This window comes from Rhineura floridana, chromosome 9 (genome assembly GCF_030035675.1).
Source record: "Rhineura floridana isolate rRhiFlo1 chromosome 9, rRhiFlo1.hap2, whole genome shotgun sequence".
NCBI lineage: Eukaryota > Metazoa > Chordata > Lepidosauria > Squamata > Rhineuridae > Rhineura > Rhineura floridana.
In genome coordinates, this window is record NC_084488.1 from 34,360,576 (window position 1) to 34,382,074 (window position 21,499).

Consider the following 21,499-nt stretch of genomic DNA (forward strand, 5'->3'; position numbering starts at 1 on the left):
AATCATTCCCCAGACTGATATTTTGACTGAAACTTGTGTGACATATATGAACTGGCCCTTTTTGGAATGACAACACCACCTCATCTTCTCCAAAATAAGAAGAGAAAATTGCAAGTGTGACTTTATTCCTGCTTGACCTTTAATTAGGAAGAGCTTAAAGACTGGATACTCTGAAGGTGAACTGCAAAGGTTAATTGTCTTTTATCCAATGTTAATGATGACAAGCTTTGAGAAGATAATGGGATCTGGGATGGCAAATGAGGGAAGGACAAAAGAAAGAAGAACAGTTTGTTTATCAGGCAAGTCAAATAACTCTAACCAGAGGATGCTCTCCTGTCTCCAACCTCAGTGATGAATACATAACATGCATTGCACTAAAAATATGTCAGTTGCTACAGAGTAGTACTTTGCATTATGGAATGACTAACGGGTAACAGAAATAAAGCCACCTACTTAGTTTTTTGCCCATCAAAAATCCTCCTACACTGCACCAAGCTTCACTTAACTTAGCTCGATTTTGGGGGAAATCATTCTGAGTGTATTTCTATCATCTGAAACTGTGAGCTGGTTTATAACACTGCTTGGTTTAGGACCACAGAATTGCTGACTCAACCTCTGGTGGGCTCCCTCGTTGAACATTCCTTATGCCATATGCTGTACTTCTAAAATACCATCAATCTGCCATGTGCCAGAGGACAGTATTGTTTAAAACTCTCCCTCTGTGGCTTGTTTTGTAATCTACGGTATGAATGATATAGCCATATTTCATCCGATAATGGAAACTGGGCCAAGCTTTTCTCAAGCATGTTAAAACTGATGCCCCAGCACCTCTTGATACATCAAGGTACGCTCATTCACCCATGCACTGCCTCTTGGTTGCCTTGCAGCAGCCACCTCTGGTTTTGCTAGTGAACAGCCTTCTGGTTATTGCTGCTTGTTGTCCAGACACAAATTACCTGACTCCAGTGACAGGTTTGACTGACCAGCTTGTCTTCATACTGCAACCCTGGTGGCCACATGCCCTCAAGGGTGCCCGGAGGGGGGCAAGAGTGGATCCCCCCCACCGGAATTCTAAATGTAATGGTGGGTGGAATGGGTTGCCAATGACCTGTCGTAACAATTCATAGACCTTGCTTCCCCACTCCCCGAAATATTTCCGCAGACTCTCCTGCCTGGATATATTTTAGCTGTATACAAAAGTGGCATCACAATATCCAAGCTAAGAAGGACAAAAACTGATAGGCAGGTAGTATGTATCCACTTGAAAGTCTAAAAGCAGTGCTAGCAGAGAGCAAGGAGAGTTAGAGGCGGGTCCAATGGAAAAGACAACTTGTTTTATGTGCTGGGTGCTAATTGAGCCTCTATCCGAGGAGGAGGGCAACCTTTGACCCTCCAGATGTTGTTAGACTACATGTCTCATAATCCCTGATTATTTCCACCCATGTTTTCCAAAGGAAGGCATCTACTTCCATATCAAGTTCAACATACCATGTTTTGGTAACCAGTATATTAATAATAATAATAAAATTTTATTTGTGAGTCGCCTATCTGTCCGAATTAACGGACACTCTAGGCAACGTACAATAGCATAGTAAAATACAATATACAAATCAACAAGCCATACTCATCAGTTAATCTAAAACCAGCCTTCAATTAATACATCATAAAAACTAATCCACCCCAGCAATCCTATAGGCCTGCCTGAATAGCCAGGTCTTTAAAGATTGGCGAAAACCCATCAGGGAGGACGCATGTTGAAGGTCGAAAGGAAGGGAATTCCAAAGGGTGGGGGCCACAATCAAGAATGCCCTCTCTCTGGTCTGCACCAGCCTAGCTGTTTTGACTGGTGGGACCGAGAGAAGGTCTTGTGTGGCTGATCTTGTCTGGCGGCATAATTGGTGATACTGGAGGCATTCCTTCAGATAAACTGGGCCAAAACCATATAGGGTTTTAAAGGTCAACACCAACACCTTGAATTGGGCCTGGTAAACAACTGGTAACCAGTGTAGGTCTACTAACACCGGAGTGATGTGATCCCGGCGACGGCTATGCTTGATCAAGCGTGCCGCCGCATTCTGTACCAGCTGCAATTTCCGGACCATTTTCAAGGGTAACCCCACGTAGAGCGCATTACAGTAGTCTAAGCGAGAGGAGACCAGGGCATGTATCACTCGTGGGAGCAGATGTACAGGAAGGTAGGGTCGCAGCATGTATCAGGTGTAATTGATACCAAGCTGCCCGGCTCACCGCCGAGACCTGAGCCTCCATGGACAGCTGGGAGTCGAGAAAGACCCCTAGGCTGCAGACCTGGTCCTTCAGGGGTAATCTCACCCCATTGAGCACCAAGTCTATATCTCCCAACCTTCTCTTGTCACCCACGAGCAACACCTCGGTCTTGTCGGGATTTAGTTTCAGCCTGTTCTCTCCCATCCATCCACTTACGGACTCCAGGCACTTGGACATGGTGTTCACAGCCAACTCTGGTGAGGACTTAAATGAGAGATAGAGCTGAGTGTCATCCGCATATTGGTGACACTGCAGCCCAAAACTCCTGATGATAGCTCCCAGCGGTTTCACATAGATGTTGAATAGCATGGGGGAGAGGATAGAACCCTGTGGCACTCCACAATTGAGAGGCCAAGGGTCTGAAACCTCATCCCCCAATGCCACCCGTTGATGCCTGTCTGAGAGATAGGAACGGAACCACCGTAAAACAGTGCCCCCTATTCCTAATCCCTCCAGGCGATATAGTCTTTTAAGTATGTTTTAATTGATTTTAGATTTGTAGACTTTTACTTACGTGTTCCTCGCACTGAATCATAGGATTTTATTGTATATATTTATATTTTTTCTGTTGTACACCGCCCAGAGAGCTATGCTAGTTGGACAGTATAGAAATTTAACAAATAAATAAATAAATGTAAATAAAAGGATACTGTGGTCAACGGTATCGAAAGCCGCTGAGAGATCCAGGAGGACGAGGAAGGTATATTCTCCCCTATCCAACGCCCTCCTCATATCATCCACCAGAGCAACCAAGGCTGCTTCAGTTCCATGTCCAGTCCTGAAGCCCGATTGGAATGGATCTAGATAATCTGCTTCATCCAAGTGTGTCTGTAACTGTTTGGCCACCACTCGCTCAATCACCTTGCCCAAGAATGGTAAATTAGAGACTGGGCGAAAGTTATTTAACTCTTGGGGATCCAAGGAGGACTTTTTCAAGATGGGCTTTATCACTGCCTCTTTGAGGGTTGATGGCATTGCACCCTCTTCCAAGGATGCATTTACCACTGCCTTGATCCCTTCGCCCAGTCTCTCTTTGCAGCTCATAATGAGCCACGAAGGGCAAGGATCAAGCAGACAGGTGGTTGGCTTCACAGTAGAGAGCACCTTGTCCACTTCCTCAGCGGGAAGAGGCTGAAACCGATCCCACCGGACCGGAATGCAACTGGCCGACTCTGGCCCACTTCCTGTATCCACGGCATACGGAATCATGCTCTTCAGGTGCTCGATTTTATCGGCAAAGTGTTTGGCAAAAGTGTCACAGGAGGCTTTAGAATGCTCCATGGGTTCCTGAGCAACTGGACCGACCAGGCTTCGGACCACTTGGAACAACCTCCTGGGACAGCACTCTGCCGACGCAATAGAGGCAGCAAAGAAATCCCTCTTTGTTGCCTTTGTTGCCACCTGGTAGGCCGCTATTGCTGCTCTAACCAGTGTCCGATCGTCTTCGGCGCAAGATTTCCGCCACCGGCGTTCTAGTCGTCTCACCTCCTGTCTCAGACCCCGCAACCGTGGTGTATACCAGGGTGCTATCTGAGCTCTATTCAGGGGGAGAAGACGTTTCGGAGCCACCCGGTCTACCGCCCTAGTGATCTCCCTATTCCACTCCACCACCAGGGTTTCGACCAGGCGTCCTTCAGTCAGCTCCAAATCACCCAGCGCATTCAGGAATCCCTTAGGCTCCATCAGGCGTCTGGGGTGGACCATCCTAATAGGTCCTTGTCCCCTGCGGAGGGTGTGCAGCATTTAGACTGCTTTAATATGCTATACATGGGGTTGTTTCTGAAGACCATTCAGAAATTACAGAATATACCTGCTAGACTGCTAACTGGGACCAGGTGCTATGAGGATGTCATGCTGGTGCTGGATCAACTATCTTGGCTCTTGATCTGTTTCCAGCTCAAATTCAAAGCAATGGTCTTGACCTTTAAAACGCTTCATGTCTAAGGGGAAGGATACCTGAAGGGTCCCTTATCTCCACATGCTTCTTCTCATACTTTGAGATTATCATTTTGTAGAGGAACTTTCTTCAGTAGTTTCACTAGAAAACCAGCAGTGAACCATTAATACGTGTGCTTCAAGACTAAATGAACCACCAAAAAATGAAATCCACATTTTAGGTTGCAATATACTTGGGAGTATGTCTCACTGAACTTAAGAGAACTGACTTCTACATAGACATGTACAAGATCGCTTTGTTAGGAATCTGCAAAAAAAAAAACAACCCACAGAATTTGCTATTCCTTCTTAGAATTATCATTTTCAGGTAGAAATGCTGCTTTTCACTGGTGCTGTTAATTACTTCAGGTTAATAATATCACCTGAAAGATAGTTTTTTATGTGTTTGCATAGTGTATTCATCCAGAAAAGAAATGTCAAGATGTTTTACACACCCTATAAAACACAATCACCTGCCATCTGATAACAATAGACATATTTCAGTGATTGCAAATGGAAGAGGAAAAGAAATAAAAGATGCTGTGGGAGTTGCACATAAAAAATGCAGAATGCAAATGGCAAATGTATCACCATATAAACAGTATCAGTGTGATGCATGACAATTCAGTGTGCATGCTGCAAATATGAAAACATCTCTTCTGCCCTCTTCAAGCCCAAAGCACACTGTCTTCTTGTCAACAGATAAGGAGTGGCTCAAATTCAGTTCTTATACGGGTAGTTAGCCAAAGCATATAGGCATTCAAGGCACCAAAAAACAGTTCATCTAAGTATTAACAAAATATTTCAAATTAAACAATGAGCATTTGTGCATGTCTACTTCTGTGGGTGCATACTCAAGAAAACATGGATTTGTTATCCCTTTGTACAAGGGTAGCCAAGGTAGTGCCCTCCAGATGTTGAATTACAACTCCCATAATCCCTGGCCATTGGCTAGGGTGGCTGATTTGACAGGCGCTAGAGTCCAGCAACATCTGGAGGGCACCATGTTGACTATCCTTTATTTCATATAATTACTCAGTTGCATTCACACTAACTGGGGATGATCAACCAAAGTTGTACCCTTAAACTGCACTGTTTTCAGTGGGAGAGTGACACTGCAATCTTGTGTGTGTCTACTCAAAAGCAAGCCCCATTAAACGCAATGTAAGTGTGTATAGAATTACATCTTGAAATTGCACTTCTATACTCACTTAACTAGAAGCAACATTCACTGAACTCTAGGTCTTTTTTCTGGGTAGACATGTTAATATCTTCCAAAGAAATCATTGGGACTTAAACATAATTAATTTTGGCTGTATTGTACCCAGAGTAAGAGAGAGGTGAAGCAGTCATTCTAAGACTTTTTGAGTGCCTCCTTAGGGGTGATAATGGGATTCTAACTCATGTTAGTGATTATGAACCAGAGGGTACTAGGTAATATTTCAGCTTAACTAACCCATTGTTTTAAGATGTGATCATGTGTATGCCCACAAAACATGCTTATGCATGTGCTTATCTGTATGTAGATGAAATGCCATTTAAAGCAAACAATGAGGTTTGCTAAAACAAAAGGCTACACTGCAAAAAAAAACAAGACAAGATACACTTATCATGCAGCACACGCCTATGCATGTTTTACTCAGGAGTAAGCCCTACTGTGTTCGCCAGGGCTTTCTTCCAGGTAAGTGCGCACAGAAATGCTGCCTCCGTTAATTTTTATGACAGGTGTTCCTTTGAAACAAAATGTCATGGATTTGTAAATTAAAAATACACAAATTCATATATGCATAGGAGACAGAAGCTGACAGATCAAAGCAAAATCACATCAGCCCCAAAATCTCTGGATGAATACTTACTCTCTGTCTCTCCCATTTCAGTTCTGTTTTGTTTCATCACAAGTTCGTGCAGAGACTAGCAAGGCGAAACATGCCTCTCCTCATTCATTTTCAGTTTTATGTCAAGTGACCTTTCAAATGTGCCCAGCACTTTTGAAAATATCACAACACACTTTCAAAGAGACACTCAGCGGCAATCTTTATGATACTTTCCTCTATGGCAAAGTGCTTAATGAAACCCTAACTTTTAAATGGACTCAGAAAAGGGCTTAATGTAAGCTTTATGTTTACAAATAAAAATCTATAATGCTCTTAGCCAATGGAAAGCTTATTGCCATACTACCTTGAAAATTAGACAGCAGGTCCTGTTACAGTGTCTTCCAATCATCTGTATAAAAGCATGGTGTGAGAGGTGTTGGATTTTGCTCCAGGTAATAGATTACCAGGGATCACCAGCTTCTATATTCTCAGGGACCACCATATGACACTAGTCCCAGATCAGTCTGACCTCTTCATAGATGATCAAGACTTTAGGAAAGCATGGAATATGTAGCATTAAAGGCTTCAGGTATGGACCAGAATGCACTCAGGGAGTATGAGGTCACTGATTGTGGGGAATGAAGAAAATGTGCTATCTGGAATGCCTCTCCGAGAGGCAAACAGGCATGGCTCTTTGCCTTTTTCTAGAATGTGCATGAGGCTGGAGTTGCAGTGTACCCTCCCTTCTTATAGGAGCACTGTTCAGGGCTATAGCCAACCATTCCTTTCGAAGAAGGCATTCTATCCCTCCACCTTAGCTTTCTGCTTTTCTTTTTCAGCTAACTCAATATTCTGCATATCTTCAGTACTCAGCATGCATATTCTGGTTTTCATTTTGCCCGGTGCTTCCTTATGTTTGTTTTTAAAAAAATATTTGTACTTCTGCAAACCTCGGGGTTCCCCTAAGCATGCTGATACCTCCCCCTTGTCTTTCAGTTGCCCCGTTTGGGTTCCAATCCTTGCTTTGGGTATTGGAGAGAGTAATATACATACAATTCACAGCACCTCGTTGCTTCTTTAAAGTGACACTTTAAGCAATGTTTTCACAGCACCTTGATTTCATTAGGCAGGGCAAACAAACTACACCAGGGATCATTTGTTGGTCCTCCCTTTTAAAGTATTGCACTGTGGCTGAACCTGCTCCATTTCAGAACACAGATAGACGTTTGGAGGAGACACTATTTTAATCAGGTTTCAAACACGCTTTTGTGAGGAAACATCAGCTCTCTAAGGGCTTTTCATATGATCTGAAGTCAGGGGGAAATGGCCAAGTTTGCAGATGACATCAAATTATCCACAGGGGGTGAGGGTGGGTAACTATGTGGCAAATGAGGTTCAATGTGAGTGCAAAATGATGTACATTGACCCTCCCTCCAATAATCTTCACTTAGACAACGATGGAATCTGAACTGACTGAGTTTCATCAAGAAACAGATCTTGGGTGGCAGCTCAATAAAGATGTCGACTCAGTGTATGGCAACTGGGGAAAAGGCAAATCCCATGCAAGGGTTGATTAGGATAGAGACAGAAAGTACTAAAATGACCCATTTGATAATGCCTTTATGAGCCAGTGTGGCGTAGTGGTGAAGGTGTTGGACTACGACCTGGGAAACCAGGGTTCGAATCCCCACATAGCCATGAAGCTCACTGAGTGACCTTGGGCCAGTCACTGCCTCTCAGCCTCATGAAAACTCTGTTCGTGGGGTCACCATAAGTCGGAATCGACTTGAAGGCAGTACACACACACATGGCATGGCTGCATTTGGAATACGGTGAACTGGCCTCGCCACTCCGTTGCAAAAAAGGATATTACCCAGCTGTAAAAGGCAATGAAAAGGGCAACCAAAATAATCAGGAAATGGGGCACCTTACTTAAGATTTAAGGAATAAATCTTAATAAAAGATAAAAGATAGCATTTAATAAAATGCTAAAGTTTTGGGACATTTTTATTTTAGAAAATAAGTCAAAAAAGGAGGTTGCGATACTGGTTTACAAAATTATGCAAAGTCAGGGGAAAATGGATAAAAGTTCCCCCCTTCCTCTTCCATAACATTAGAACTTGGTCTAGGGATGATCCAGTGATACTGACTGGCAGGAGATACAGGACAGACAACAGAAAGTTCTTCTTCACACAGCGCAGAATTCATTTGTGGAACTGGCCACTGGATGAGGCGATGTCTTTCAAAGGAGATTAGGCAAATTCATGGCTATTAGGCAGGATAGTGAATAGTGGAGCAGTTAGGTAATTTTAAACCCTTTAAATGCTATACTGTATTACTTCACGTCCATCCTCGCTGCATTTGGAGTCCCCCCCCCTTTGATCTTTTTGCTGAGTGGGGCACTGGTCTTCTGCCCCAAAGTCCTGTCTTGATGGCATGACTGAAAGCTCAGCTGAATCTCCAGGTTTAGGGGCACCAATATTTCTGGATACCAGCTGCTGGAGTCCAAACCACAAAAGAGGTCTGTTGCCTTCATTGCCTGTTTGTGGGCTTTCCTGAAGCATCTGGTTGGCCACTGCGGGAAATTAGATGCTGGACTAGATAGATCTTTGGTCTTCCTATGTTCATGTAAGGCTCTCCAGATATACAGGAGTAAATAAGAAATAGGTGGCATAACTGAAGCTGCAATCCTAACCATATCTGCTCGGAAGAAAGTCCCACTGAATTCAATGGGGCTTACTCCCAGGTAAGTGGGGTTAGTGTTGGAGTGAACCCAGGGAATGGCATGCTCTCCTTAGCTAATTTCTGGTGAACCATATAAAACTGTTTTTTAGGATTCTTGTGAAGTTTGCTGGACCAGGTAGTCCTTAGTCTGACCCAGCCCAAGGACTTCTGTTCAGAAACGTATGCAGATGCTTGAGATCACTGAAGAGACTGGTTGTACTTTAATTGTTAAAAGATGCTAAGTATGCACTTTTGAACATATCAGTGGACCGGGGGTGGGGTGGGGGTTCTAGCATGGAAAAAGTAGACTACTCAGAACTAGTCAGGACAGCCTTCACCTGATCTAATCAGTAAAGCAGTTTTGCATCTTTGATGCTCTGGTATAACTGCTTACTTCTACTGCTGTTGTTATTGTTGTTTTATTAGCATTAGTTTTACATACAATTTGTGCACATCATGGTCTGCAATTTAACAGAAGCAACAACAACAACAGGAGCTTGCAATCTTAGGCTGCAATCATATGGCCACTTAGCAGGAAATGAGTCCCACTGCACTCAGTAGGGCTTTCCTCTGAGTAGACATGCATAGATTTATGTTATAAATGTGATCAGTGCAAAGGAGACATTAGCGACTGAATTCCATTTGGTCCTTTCCAATTTAAAGCTGCCTCCCGGCTTCTCTTCTGCTATGCCTTGCTGATTCTCTTCAGTCAAGCAGCTGAAGCTCAAATGCATCATGGTCACAAACTCTCTGCACACCTACTACCTAATGTGTTCAGTCTTATGTGCAGAAGCAGGGGAGCATTAATTACTTTAAGTTGGCATTGCATCACTAGCACAATATAAAAGGAAATATAGCAGGAAAGAGAATGCATCTGAGAAGAAAAATGTGGCTTATATTTATTTATTACATTTTTAATCTACCCTAGAGCAAATTCTTAAAAAATAGTCGATAATACAAAATAGACTGTGTGTACACACACAAAAACCTTATCACCAGCCCCTTTTCAGCCTGGTTTAATAAAATGGTATCTTACACACACACCACCCCCTACTGGCAATTAATAGAATGCAGTAGACCAAGTGTCAAAAGTATTAGCTGTCTTCTTGTTGCAGTGCCCCAAAGGCTGAGTATTGACAGGCTTTTAAAAGCAGCCTGCTGAAGGCACATTGGACATTGCTGCATATAAGGCATGGGTAGAACATATTTCTGGAAACATACTCATGGAAGAGCCCTGAGGATCATCTGAAGAAAAAGTGCCATATAAAAGGGATATAGATACTTTGATCGCTAGATAGCACTGGGCCCACAGCCACATATGTCCAGCATGTGGACAGCCAGGGGTTGAGCACGGCTTGAAACTCAGCAGCAAGTGCATGGATCAGATGCACTGCATAAGTATACCGGATCCCCCAAAGAAGCACCATGTGGCCACGTCCTGAAGATGGGCTCCACTCTGAGCAAACGAAAGGTTGCTGCTCTTACTTTAGCGTGAGGAAGGATACAATTCATTATAAGAAATGCTGTTGCTTTCTTTAAGTTACCCAAGGCAAAAAAGGGGAAAAAAGAAAACCAAAGAAATAAGGGAGCATTGGGGGTCCCCTTCCATCCAGGCTGCTGTTCTCAAGGTTGCCCACTCTCTCACAACCCCTGCAAGAGTGGCCTTAATTGTAGAGCTGCTCACCAGAGGATTGATGGGAACGCATCTTCCTCTCCCTCACACTGAGGCATGCAGAGACCACATGCAGAGACAGAGTATCTACCAGTCCCTAAGTGTAGCCCAGTTTAGGATTTCCACAGAACTTTGAGAGGGAAAAAAGGCAGTTTGCCTGCTGGGAGGTGCCCTTCTACTGTCCTCAGATGAAATTTTATTCATGAACCCAAATTATATGTCACAGCTCCCTGTGAAGATGGGAAAGGATGACAAACTGTGAGAGGATCTTATTTCCTTAATGGATTGCATTGTGCCAGGCTGGAAACTGCTTGGAGCAGCCCGGTCTGAGCTCCTGTACTGGGATCATAATGGTCATCATAAATAATCATCTCAGCAGAACTGGCATTAAAACTGCACATTCTTTTAGCCTCTCTAAATTCGGCAAGTGGTTTGTGCACCTTTCCTGTTAATAGTCAGGGTTGCCATTTGTAATGCACACTTTTTGGGAAGCCGCTCCCGGTGAACTCTTTGCGGTTCAGTTCTGAGTAAACAGACATAGGGCCCTCAAGCTGTAAAAGTTTATGTGGCGAAACTGATCCTTAACAACAGAAAAGAATGAATGGCACAGTTTGGACAAACAATGACCCCCACCTCCATTGCCGTTCCAACGTTCCAACAGCACAACACATACTTCAGTACCTGGGGAAATGCAACAACTCTCCCAAATGAAAAAATAATATACCACAGGTCACAGGTAAGAGACAGTAATTCTTTCATACAGATTTTATAAAGAAAAGACTGTGGGCCAACATATTTTCCCCAGGTTTTTCTCTTCTACACAAATGGTTTGATTCACTGTGCAGTGATTTTTTCTCTAAAAAAATGACATAAATTATTTTTTTCTTGAGGACTTTCTCCCTATCATCTATTTCTCCTCTGCTACCCTCATTTTGCAGCACTTCATCTTCCTCCCTTCCTTTTTCATGCCCTTTTTTGTTATTTCTGCTCCGTTCCACACCCACCCCTCTCCATGCACCTCCATTGCCCCTTCACTTGCCACAGCCGCTTTAGTTCCCTTTCCTTATTATGCCTTCTCCCCGTTTTTACCTCCTGCCTTGCTTCCCACGAGCCCCCCCCTTTTTTGAGAACAGGTTCTAAACCAGCAAGGGGGGGGGAGAAGCAGCTTCATCGCGCATGCTCCAAGCTTTCAAGCATGCTCCTTCAGAGGGAGGGAACCCCAAAGAAGGAGAAATCTGATGGGGAAGTTGTGTGTGTGTGTGTTTTAAAATCCTCTACTTCGCCATTCAGATGCAAAGTTTTATCAGCTCTCCCCACTTAAAAAAAAGTACCTGACCATGTAGCATCCCAGGGAAATTTGTGGTCCTTAAATGTTGAGCCTTTGGCACCTTGTGTGTGTGAGTTCTTAGGGGGTAACAGACTTTTGAGTTGGGTGATCCGCGGGGGGGGGGACTTCCGAGATCAGTACTCATGCAGGAGAAGGAGCAAGACCGTTCTCCCTCCTCGGAAATCGAAATATAGACGCTTTTTAAAAAAGAAAAAGAAAAGGAAGAAGAAAGCTGGAAAAGGGGAGGGAGAGCTTTGAGAGGCAAGTTCTGCTGGGGAAGAATTAGAGCAGCAGCAGCTAGCAAACAGTGAAATGTGGGGCGGGGGAGGGAATTCGCCTTTCATATCTTCCTAGGGGCTGCGATTAATAAACCCTGTGTGCGCTGTCCGAAGGGCTGATGCAACTGACCAGAGGAATCGCCGGTTTACCTTTAGGATCACGATGAGGAAGGCACAGCAGAGAGAGAGAGAGAGAGAGAGAGAGAGAGAGAGAGAGAGAAGTGCAGCCGGGTTTGCAGGCTATCTGATCTCCAGCGCTCTTCCTCCTCCTCCTCCTCCTCCTCTCCCCACGAACCACAGCCTTCTCCCTCCTCCTCCTCCCTCCTCCTCCTCCTTTTTCTTCGTCTCTTCCTGTTAAGGGCCGGTGGGCTGTGCTGTGCGCCTCCATTCCCACCCTTTCCCCAGCTCCGCTCACCGGTAACAGAAAGCGCCTCCAACTCCTTCGGGCAGAGCAAAAGAGATATGCAGGAGATGTGTCTCTGTGTGTATAGATAGATAGAGAGATAGACACACACACACACACCGGGAGAGACGATCACGTACCTTGAGCTCTTCAATGTCCAGGCTGGGTGCTCTTTCCATAGACAGAAACTGAACGCCACGGAGGTGGGAAGAGGAAGGTAGAAGGAGGAGGTGGAGGAAAACACTGCAGAAGTTGTGCCAATTTTTCTCACGCTCTCTCTGACAATATGTATATATCTACCTATATTCGTATATTCTAGACTCTCAGTTTCCAATGGGAAGTCAGCCTTATTCTCCGAACCCTGGGCGCTCTTGTCAATTTCATTCTCCGGGAATCATGCCCGCCTCCGAGGCTACCAAAACCAACAAATAAAATGTATTGAAGAGACTTATAGACGCTCCTCGGTCTTTCTTTCTTTCTTTCTTTCTTTCTTTCTTTCTTTCTTTCTTTCTTTCTTTCTTTCTTCTTTCTTTCTTTCTTTCTTAATCTTCCCTACCGGTTAGAGCGACAGGTGATCGTCCCTACCGACGAGGAGCCCCCCGAACCCTGTCCTGCATCGATGCAAAGGAAAGGCGAGGTGGAGAGAAAAGGAAAATCCACTCCGCGCGAGGTTTCTCGTTTCGTTTCTTTCCGCTGCTTCAGAAGCCGGCGACTCGCCGCCAGCCCGGGCGGAACGCGGCGCCTGCTTTCTCCCTGGACGGCATCAATGCAGCAAAAGCGCGAGCGAGTGTCTGCCGCTTCAAACAGAAGGGAACGAGCGCCTGGGAAAAGCGGCGCAGCCCTCCGGTTCCCTTCATGCTCACCCCGGGAAGCTCATTTCGGGCCCCGGGAGCCCAAGGCGTGAGCAGCGATCACTTTCGCCGGCGAGATCAAGCCTCCCCGAAATCCAAGTCCTGCATCGGCTCCGAAACTGTTTTGCGGCTCCGCTGAAGGGATCCTCGCTCGTCGGAGCTGGAGAAGGGAAACCGGCGGCGGGGGGGAGGCGAATAGGAGGGCAAAGTCTGTAAGGCTCTCTCTTGAAGGTTATGCTAAACAGAGTTAAAACGAGGTGGGGGGGAGGGGAACAGGAGGATCTCTTGCGGGGAGAGGAAGAAAAGAGCGGGGAGGGGCAGATTGCCCCCTTCTTTCCTGTTTTACTGTCCTTCACCGCCAGGTGACTGACTTCGCTTCTCTCTTCTTCTCACAGCCAGCACTGAGGGGATTTCTCTCATCTGTCAAAAAGCAACATTTCCTTTCCCGACACACGCGACACCCCCGGGTCCTAAAGCCCGCCGTGGCGCCTGAGAGTTCGAAGCATTCGTGGGCACGCATTTTTAATACAGCCACCTCTTGTTTTGGCGTTTGGCGATTGGGGCCTAATGGCAAAGGGAAGCGCCCGCTGCTGTCTTTGGAGATCCCCTGCAGATCAGGGTCTTGCCATTTTTTCTAGGTGTCTTGCTCCCACCCCCCCCCCGGGGTATTTTAAAAAGCATTTTTATGCCATTCGTGTTGTAACTGTCAGCATCAGTTTCCTGCTGAATTTTTAATTAATAGATATATTTATTCCTGAGGTTAGTGGTAACAAGATATAATTCAGAGCATCTCTTGGCTTGTTATTGTAGACATGCCCCCTTCTCATCTAAGGCTGCAGTCGAATACGTGTCTACTCAGAAGAAAGCTCTGTTGGGTTCAATGGTGTTTACTCCCAGGTAAGTGTGTATTGGATCGCAGGCTCCGTCAGCTAAGCTTCCCATTGATATACAGGGGACTCTCTCTCTGCTCATGCAAAGAATTTGCTTTTTATCAAACTACTTCCTTAGTGGCTGCTACCAGCAGATTTTTAAAGAAACACACTCCCCCCCCCGTGTTATAAAATCATTGGAGGTACAGATTCTGATCTGCTGCCCTCTTAGTCCATTATCATCAACCAGATAATCTATTTAACTAAGCGTCTTTTATTTTCATATTCTCATTAGCCAGCTTTTGCCACATTTATGCAAGAATTTATGGGGTGTATGCAGTCTCAGGGTTTACTGTTGATTGGATGCTAACTCATGATTACATCCAACCGGATGTAAATGAATAAAATCCAGGATGGAGTTCCACTTGAAACAAAATCAAGATAAGGAGAAGGCTCCAAGACAGAACAGCCAATCCAAGCCTTCCACTGAACCTTCTGGAGGTCAGCAAAGTAGACTCTTCCATGGAAGGGGTCTCCACTCAGACACACTATTCAGATGCTGAGCCACCTTTATTACAATCACGCATGGGACAATCATACCAGAATACACGTCGGGGATCCCTCAGTGCCCCACATCAAATTCCCCCTTCCTTGTGTATGTCAGGAAGAAGGATTGGCTTAAACCCTTTGCCTTGGCATGCTATGCATTGCAGGCACAGAGAGAATTTGATAAGGTGGCATTTTCAAATGTCTCTGCTCAGTGCATTTTCTGGAACGTTTCTCTTCTGAGCAGGCTTTGCCCTTTGCTTTCCTGATTGTTTGCCTTACCCAAGGAATGAAAGCAATTGAGTCCCTGTACAGCAGGGCTGGGGGACCCAGTGCCCTCCAGACATTGTTGGATTCCAACCCTGATCATTCCTGACTATGGGCCGTGTGTCTGGGGCTCGTGGAAGTCCAACAACATCTGGAGGGGAACAAGTTCTCCATTCCTGCTGTGCGCACTGATCTTATGCACATGTACTGATGAACATGAGAACTGCCTTGGTGGATTAGATCAAGAGCCATGTGGATCAGCAGTCTGTTTCCAAGGATAGCCTGCTATATGGCTCTGAGAAGCTCATGAGCAGGGCATGAAAGCAGCAACCCTCGACTTGTTATTTATCCAAGGAGCTGATACTCAGATGTAAACTGCCTCTGGATGTGGAGGTAGCCAGGGCCAGCCCAAGCCATTTTGCTTCCTGGGGCAAAGGACAAGAAGGTACCCCATCTCAATTATAGAAGCTGATCAGACAGGCAGCTGAATCTCACTTCAGTACTGGCAATGGGACAGTGTCCTCTTCCACCCTTGAGGGTGGCAGGCTAGTTTAGGGGGTGCCTGGCTGGGCATGTAGACATTGCTGATCTGTCCTTCAACACCTCACAGCATCTTCCAGCTAAGGCAGCCACCTCACTCTGCCGAATAGTAGGGCTGGCCCTAGAGATATCATTTGGCTGTCATATATAATAGCTGTTGATATTCTCATCCTCTGTTAATTTGTCTAATCCTTGTTAAAAACAATTGAAGCTCATGGGCTTCACTACATCTCATGGCAGTGAATCCAGTGTTTAATAATGATGATGCATTTTCAAGCAGTAAAAATCACAAAGCTCAGTGAAACTTATTTCCAAGTAAGGCTGCAATCCTGTGCACTCTTACCTGGAAGTAAGCCTCATTGAAGGCGGTGGCCTTATTTCTGAGTAAACACTTTTGAGTATTGCGCTGTGTGTGGGCTTAGAGCAGCATCCCATGGCTAACACTTTGCCTGGCACTCAGTGCTGGATTTAGACTTGGTGAGGCCCTAAGCTATATAAAGCGTGGAGGCCCTTTGTTAAAAAATTACACCATATATATATATATATATATATATTCAGTACACATAAAATTTTAAAAGCCCCCCAAAAAAATTCTGAAATTTTTTGAGGCCCCTGCGGATTGTGAGGCCCTAAACTGTAGCTTGTTTAGCTTATGCCTAAATCCAGCACTGCTGGCACTGCCTACTAATGTTCTCACCCTACGGGGAAAAGCAGAGCCAAAGAAAATGGTAGGAGAAAGATTGCATGAACCCCTGCCTGCTTTAAGATATCAGAGGTATCTAAGGCATCTGAGAGAGTGAGCTAAAAAGCCAGTGCAGGAGTGCCAAAGTATTAGTGGTTTCTGTAATGCAGAGTCCAAACACACTGTGCCTTTGAAAAATGATTACATCACAATGGATATAGCAAGCTACCTTGTATTGATTCAGATCATTGTTTCCTCTAACTTAGCAAGGCTAGTGCCTGCGGTTAGCACTGTAGGGCACCTGCCAAGGCCCTCACCCCAGGAGGGGCCTCCATTGCTGACCACCAGAGCCCCCTGGCTTGCTTCTCCTCTTCTTAGCTGTCACTGCCCTTTGCAAGCATGTCACTAAAAGAAGGCGCAGCAGCCTCCATTGACTTTGCCTTCTCTTCTTCTGGGCAGTGATGCACATTGGACCCCAAAGGAGAGGACAGTGAATGGAGAGTGGTGACAGTGGCATAGAAGAGGGTTCCCACTAAGGAGAGAGGAGCCCTGAGGGCATCTTGTCTAAGGGTCCTTCAAAAATGGGAACTCCGTAGTGGCACCTTGTCTCCACTGACTTGCAGTGGGTCTCCAGGATTTCAGACAGAGTTCTTTCCCATCCTTTTCTAGAAATGCCAGGGATTGAACCTGGGATCATTTGTATGGAAAGCATTATACAGCCAGGAGAGTAGCCACCATGGATTTTTCGCATTCTGCAATGTTACATTGAAGATATCCCCCATGCCATTATCCTGCTTCCCATAAGCTCATTTCAAAACAAAACCTTACAGAGCTTATAGTCCTGAACTCAGAAACTCTTGCTTAACAATCCTCAAAGTTTTCATGGTGATACACAAAACAGTCAGAGAGAATTGAGAAGTGCAAAATAAGAATAAAAATCCAGACCCCTGTTGGACTTTTTTCTGTCAATGGTCTCATAATTTGTTGAAATTAATTAAATATCAGCCATGTTCACAAAGTACCTGTAATCCTATTACTGACTTGCCCCATACTCTGACCTTCATCTTCTACAGTTTAAAAAATCATGGCAGATTAATCAATTTAAGAAATCTAACATTGAAGTCTATTACAGTGTCAGGCATGCTCAGTAAGAACCATCAGTGTTCTAAAAGCAAGACTCACAGCTGTTTGGCTTGGTTAATCAGGGGGCAACATCCACGCCAGACCTTTATTTTACTTTAGACAGTCATGGCTTCCCCTGAAGATTCCTGAGATGTATAGTTTGTAGGGTGCTGAAACTTGTTAGGGGACTTCTGTTCCCTTGACAGAGCTCCAGTGTCCAGAATGGTTTAACAATCAGCCCCTCTTCTGGGGATTACAGCTCTGAGAAGGAAACAGGGCATCTCCTAGCAACTCTCAGCACCCTTCACTAACTTCACTTCCCAGGATATTTTGGGAGAAGCCATGACTGTATAAAGTGGAAATAAGGTCTGGCATGGATGTGGCCAGGGACAGCTTTGGTTTAAATTTGGGTGGAAGACTACATGTGCCTGCTATAGAATAAAAAGGTGGGGGAGACTCTGAAAAACAATGTTAACAGTGTTTTCCTTCTGGAAAAGAAAGGAGCTTACCCTCTGCCTAGTGCCAACCCACACAGTCTCCTCCCTTCCCCTCTCCCTTTCTTCCTCCCCCTCCCCTTCCTCCCCCTTCCTCCCCCTTCCCCCTCCTCCCCCTCCCTTTGCCTCCCCCAGGTCAGTATCACCTTTCCTAAGCATGATTGTACCGAAGTAAATCCCATTGAACTCAAAAAGCATGCAAATGATCAAACCTGCACTCCCCTGCTTTCCCTCCTATCCCCTCCCTCTTGCTCCTTCTCTCCCCTTCCTTCACCCCTGCTGCCCCTTCCCCTCTCCTTCCAATCTCCTCTCCTCCTGTTCTCCCTTCCTTCTTCCCTCTCCTTTCCCCCTCCCACTTCTCCTCCTCCCCCATAGTCAGTTTTACCTATTCTAAGCATGATTGCATGGGAGCAAATCCCACTAAACTCAATAAGCATGCAAATTATCAGACCTGCCTTTGCCTCTCCCTCCCCTTCTCTCCTCTCCTGTCCCCTCCTCCCTTCTTTCTCCTCCCCTGCCCACTCCAGCCCTCCCTCTCCCCCTCTTTTTCTCCTCCCCCATGGTCAGTTTAACCTATCATAAGCGTGATTGCAGGGGAATAAATCCCACTGAACCCAGTAAGCATGCAAATGATCAAACCTGCCTCCTCCTCCCCTCTCCCTCCTGCCTGCTCCCCACTCCCTCCCCTCTGCCTTTCTTCCTCCCCTCCCTCCTCCTCCCCTCCCCATCCCCTATAGTCAGTTTTACATATTCTAAGCATGATTGCAAGGAAGTAAATCCCACTGAACTCAATAAGCATGCACATGATCAATCCATTCTCACCAAACTTACACAGGATCCCATTTCTTACCCACTGGATTAAAAAGCAGAGAAGTTCACTAATAGGCAAAAAGAATCTTGCGGGTTAAAAATGTACTTATAGTGAACATATATTTCTGTCAAACTTTAAAAAGCAGAGAAATTGGGCAGCTATAGTGAATGCACCAGGGGAGCAGGAGATCTGACCTCCTTTCTAAGGTATTGTACCGCCCTACAAATTTGTAAAAATGCAAACACAATTTGCGTTGGTCTTTCACAGTCCAATCCACTTGCTGTGTAGCTTGAAAGAATTTGGTAACATGCCTCTGAGCATATGGTGAGTGGTGGCAACAACTGCAGTCAGTCCAAATAACAGAAACAAGATATATGCTGTGCTGATCTTGTTTTAGGAAGTAACAATATTAAGACAATTGATATAGTTCAGATCACTTTAAATATGTTTGATTTACTTTGCAATTTTAGTGAAGTTTCCTATAGTAAATGAATTTCTTTTCCTTCTGTTTCTGTGAATATGTGAAGTACAGCAACACTTTGCATAATTTACACTAAAAAACTCCAAAAACAATTGTGGAATAATGACACTGACTATTCTACAGAATAGTCTCCAATGGACATGAGGAGTGTTTCAGTTTGCACAAGATAAAACAGTGGGAGGTGAAATATATTCTAGTAAAATTCTAGGTGTGCTCTATGTTTTAAATTGACCATGGTCACCCTTCCTTAAGTGGAGTGGTTTAAGCATAGCAGGCTGATCACATGCATCTTGGGCAGGCCAACTTTGTTTTCTCTAACAGCTGGATTCATTGCTTAAGTAGCAACATATTGTAATCAGTCTGATTTTACATCGAACTTCAGTTTCAGATTCAACTGTTAATGCACCAAAAATAAAACAGAACATAACCCCCAGTTTGAAACACAAAAGGTTGTTTTCATCATCATGTGACATTGGCCAATAAAATGCTTTGAAATTAATAAAAATAAATTTGACATAGATTTCTGGGATGAATAATGAGAGAAATATAATTTTCTAGGTTAGATTCTCTGTAGAAACAGTAGTAACACAGAAAAGAAGCAAATTAAGAACGGCAACAAACATACAAAAAAGGTAATTCTCCATTTTTTGAGATGTAGTCCTGATTGCAGGTGTTGCACCACTTACCATATGCTCAAAGGCAATGTTACCAAATTCTTCCAAGCTCCACAGGAAGTGGATTGGACTGTGAAATACCAACCCAAATGGTGTTTGCATTTTAACAAATGTGTAGGGCAGTCCAATATTTCAGAGAGGAGGTCAGGTCTCCTGCTCCCCTGGTGCATTCACTATAGCTGCTCAATTTCCCTGCTTTTTAAAGTTTGACAGAATATCTATTGGCTATAGGTATGTTCTTAAACTGCAAGATTATTTTGCTTATTAGTGAATATATTCTACAATCCCTCCCTTAAAAGGAAAGATATTATGCACCATGATATCAGACTATGGGGCTATATCCTGTTTTTCTCACTGGTCTTTGCTAGGGCCCCAGAGTCTTTCCCTACTTTAAGTGTTGTACAAATTCACTTAATCAAATTAAATCCCATAAAAACCAATGTTGTATGATCGCATTGTCAACAAGCCTCTTCCCTCAGCATCTGGAATGTTCATGAACATTCAATTTTATCACAGCTGCCCTAGCCAGTGGAATCAAGCAGGAGTAGGATTTGCAATGATCAGGGGCTAGAGCTTCAGCTTTCCACAACTAGTAGAAGAATTGCGTAAAAACCACAGACATGTTCAAATATGCAAAGTTTATACAAGTTGCACTATCTAACTTTTCTTGGGCTCAGCATTTTCTTAGTTTAGAATTGGCTTAGAAGAATTACCTCATAGAATCACAAAATAGTAGAGTTGGAAGGTGCTATAAGGCCATCAAGTCCAACTCCCTGCTAAATGCAGGAATCCAACTTAAAGCATATCTGACAGATGGCTGTCCAGCTGCCTCCTGAATGCCACCACTGTTGGAGAGCCCACCATCTCCCTAGGTAATTGGTTCCATTGTCATATTGCTCTAACTGTTAGGCAGTTTTTCCTCATGTTCAGCCGAAATCTGGCTTCCTGTAACTTGAGTTCATTATTCCGTGTCCTGCACTCTGGGATGTTGCCACAGAACATTTATCTTCTGAAGCACGCAGTACATATAACTCTGACTTAAGAATAAAGGCAATTTAAAATTAATTAAGCACATTTCTTTGCCAGAGCTGAAAGAAAGATTAACGCCCTAATCCAGCAATGGAAGCTTGGAGCTTTCCTGACCAGAACGGTAGCTCCATTGATTCCCAAGTAGGGAGTCTGCTGCTGCGGATATGTGGTTAGAGAGAGCTTTATGGAGTATATTGTTTGGGTTCTATACTCTTTGTCTGGCTTGTTGGTCTATGAATATGATCTAAAGTGTGAGAGGTATAGGCTTCAGGTATGGACAAACATGAGGGGGCCGGGGGAATCATAGAGAAGAGGCTGTAGATCAGCATTAGAGCACATGTTTTACATATATATAAGGTCCCAGGTTCAATCCCTAGGATCTCTATGCAGTGCTTATAAAGATCACTGAAACTCTGGTGCTGGTAAGTGTAGATCAAATGTGGACAATCTGGCTGGAGCTGATGAGAGTTGGAGTTTGACCACATATGGAGGGCCACAGGTTACCCATCCATGTTACCAGTTAGCTATCACGTTCGCTTCAGAAACCCTGTTTGTAAGCCTGCCGATAGGATCAATTCGGTTAGCATGCACAAGTTACAGGTCCCTCTGGTTACGAACTCCAATTCACAAAGTGAATTGTGCATGGTCCCTACAATACAGGCCTTCAAGTGGACCTTGAAAACTCACTGCCTGT

At 44.5% G+C, this 21,499-nt stretch overlaps 1 protein-coding gene across 3 annotated transcripts in view; it reads right to left on the bottom strand.

Moving 5' to 3' along the window:
- SGCZ (sarcoglycan zeta) overlaps positions 1 to 13,678 on the bottom strand; it is an 832,502-nt gene extending 818,824 nt beyond the window's left edge. For all 3 annotated transcript variants that reach the window (XM_061583978.1, XM_061583976.1, XM_061583979.1), the window contains exon 1: positions 12,580 to 13,678. In XM_061583978.1, the coding sequence (XP_061439962.1) occupies positions 12,580 to 12,618 (39 nt within the window). In that variant the 5' untranslated portion in view covers positions 12,619 to 13,678. The remainder of the gene's footprint in view (positions 1 to 12,579) is intronic.
- Between the last annotated feature and the right edge of the window lie 7,821 nt (positions 13,679 to 21,499).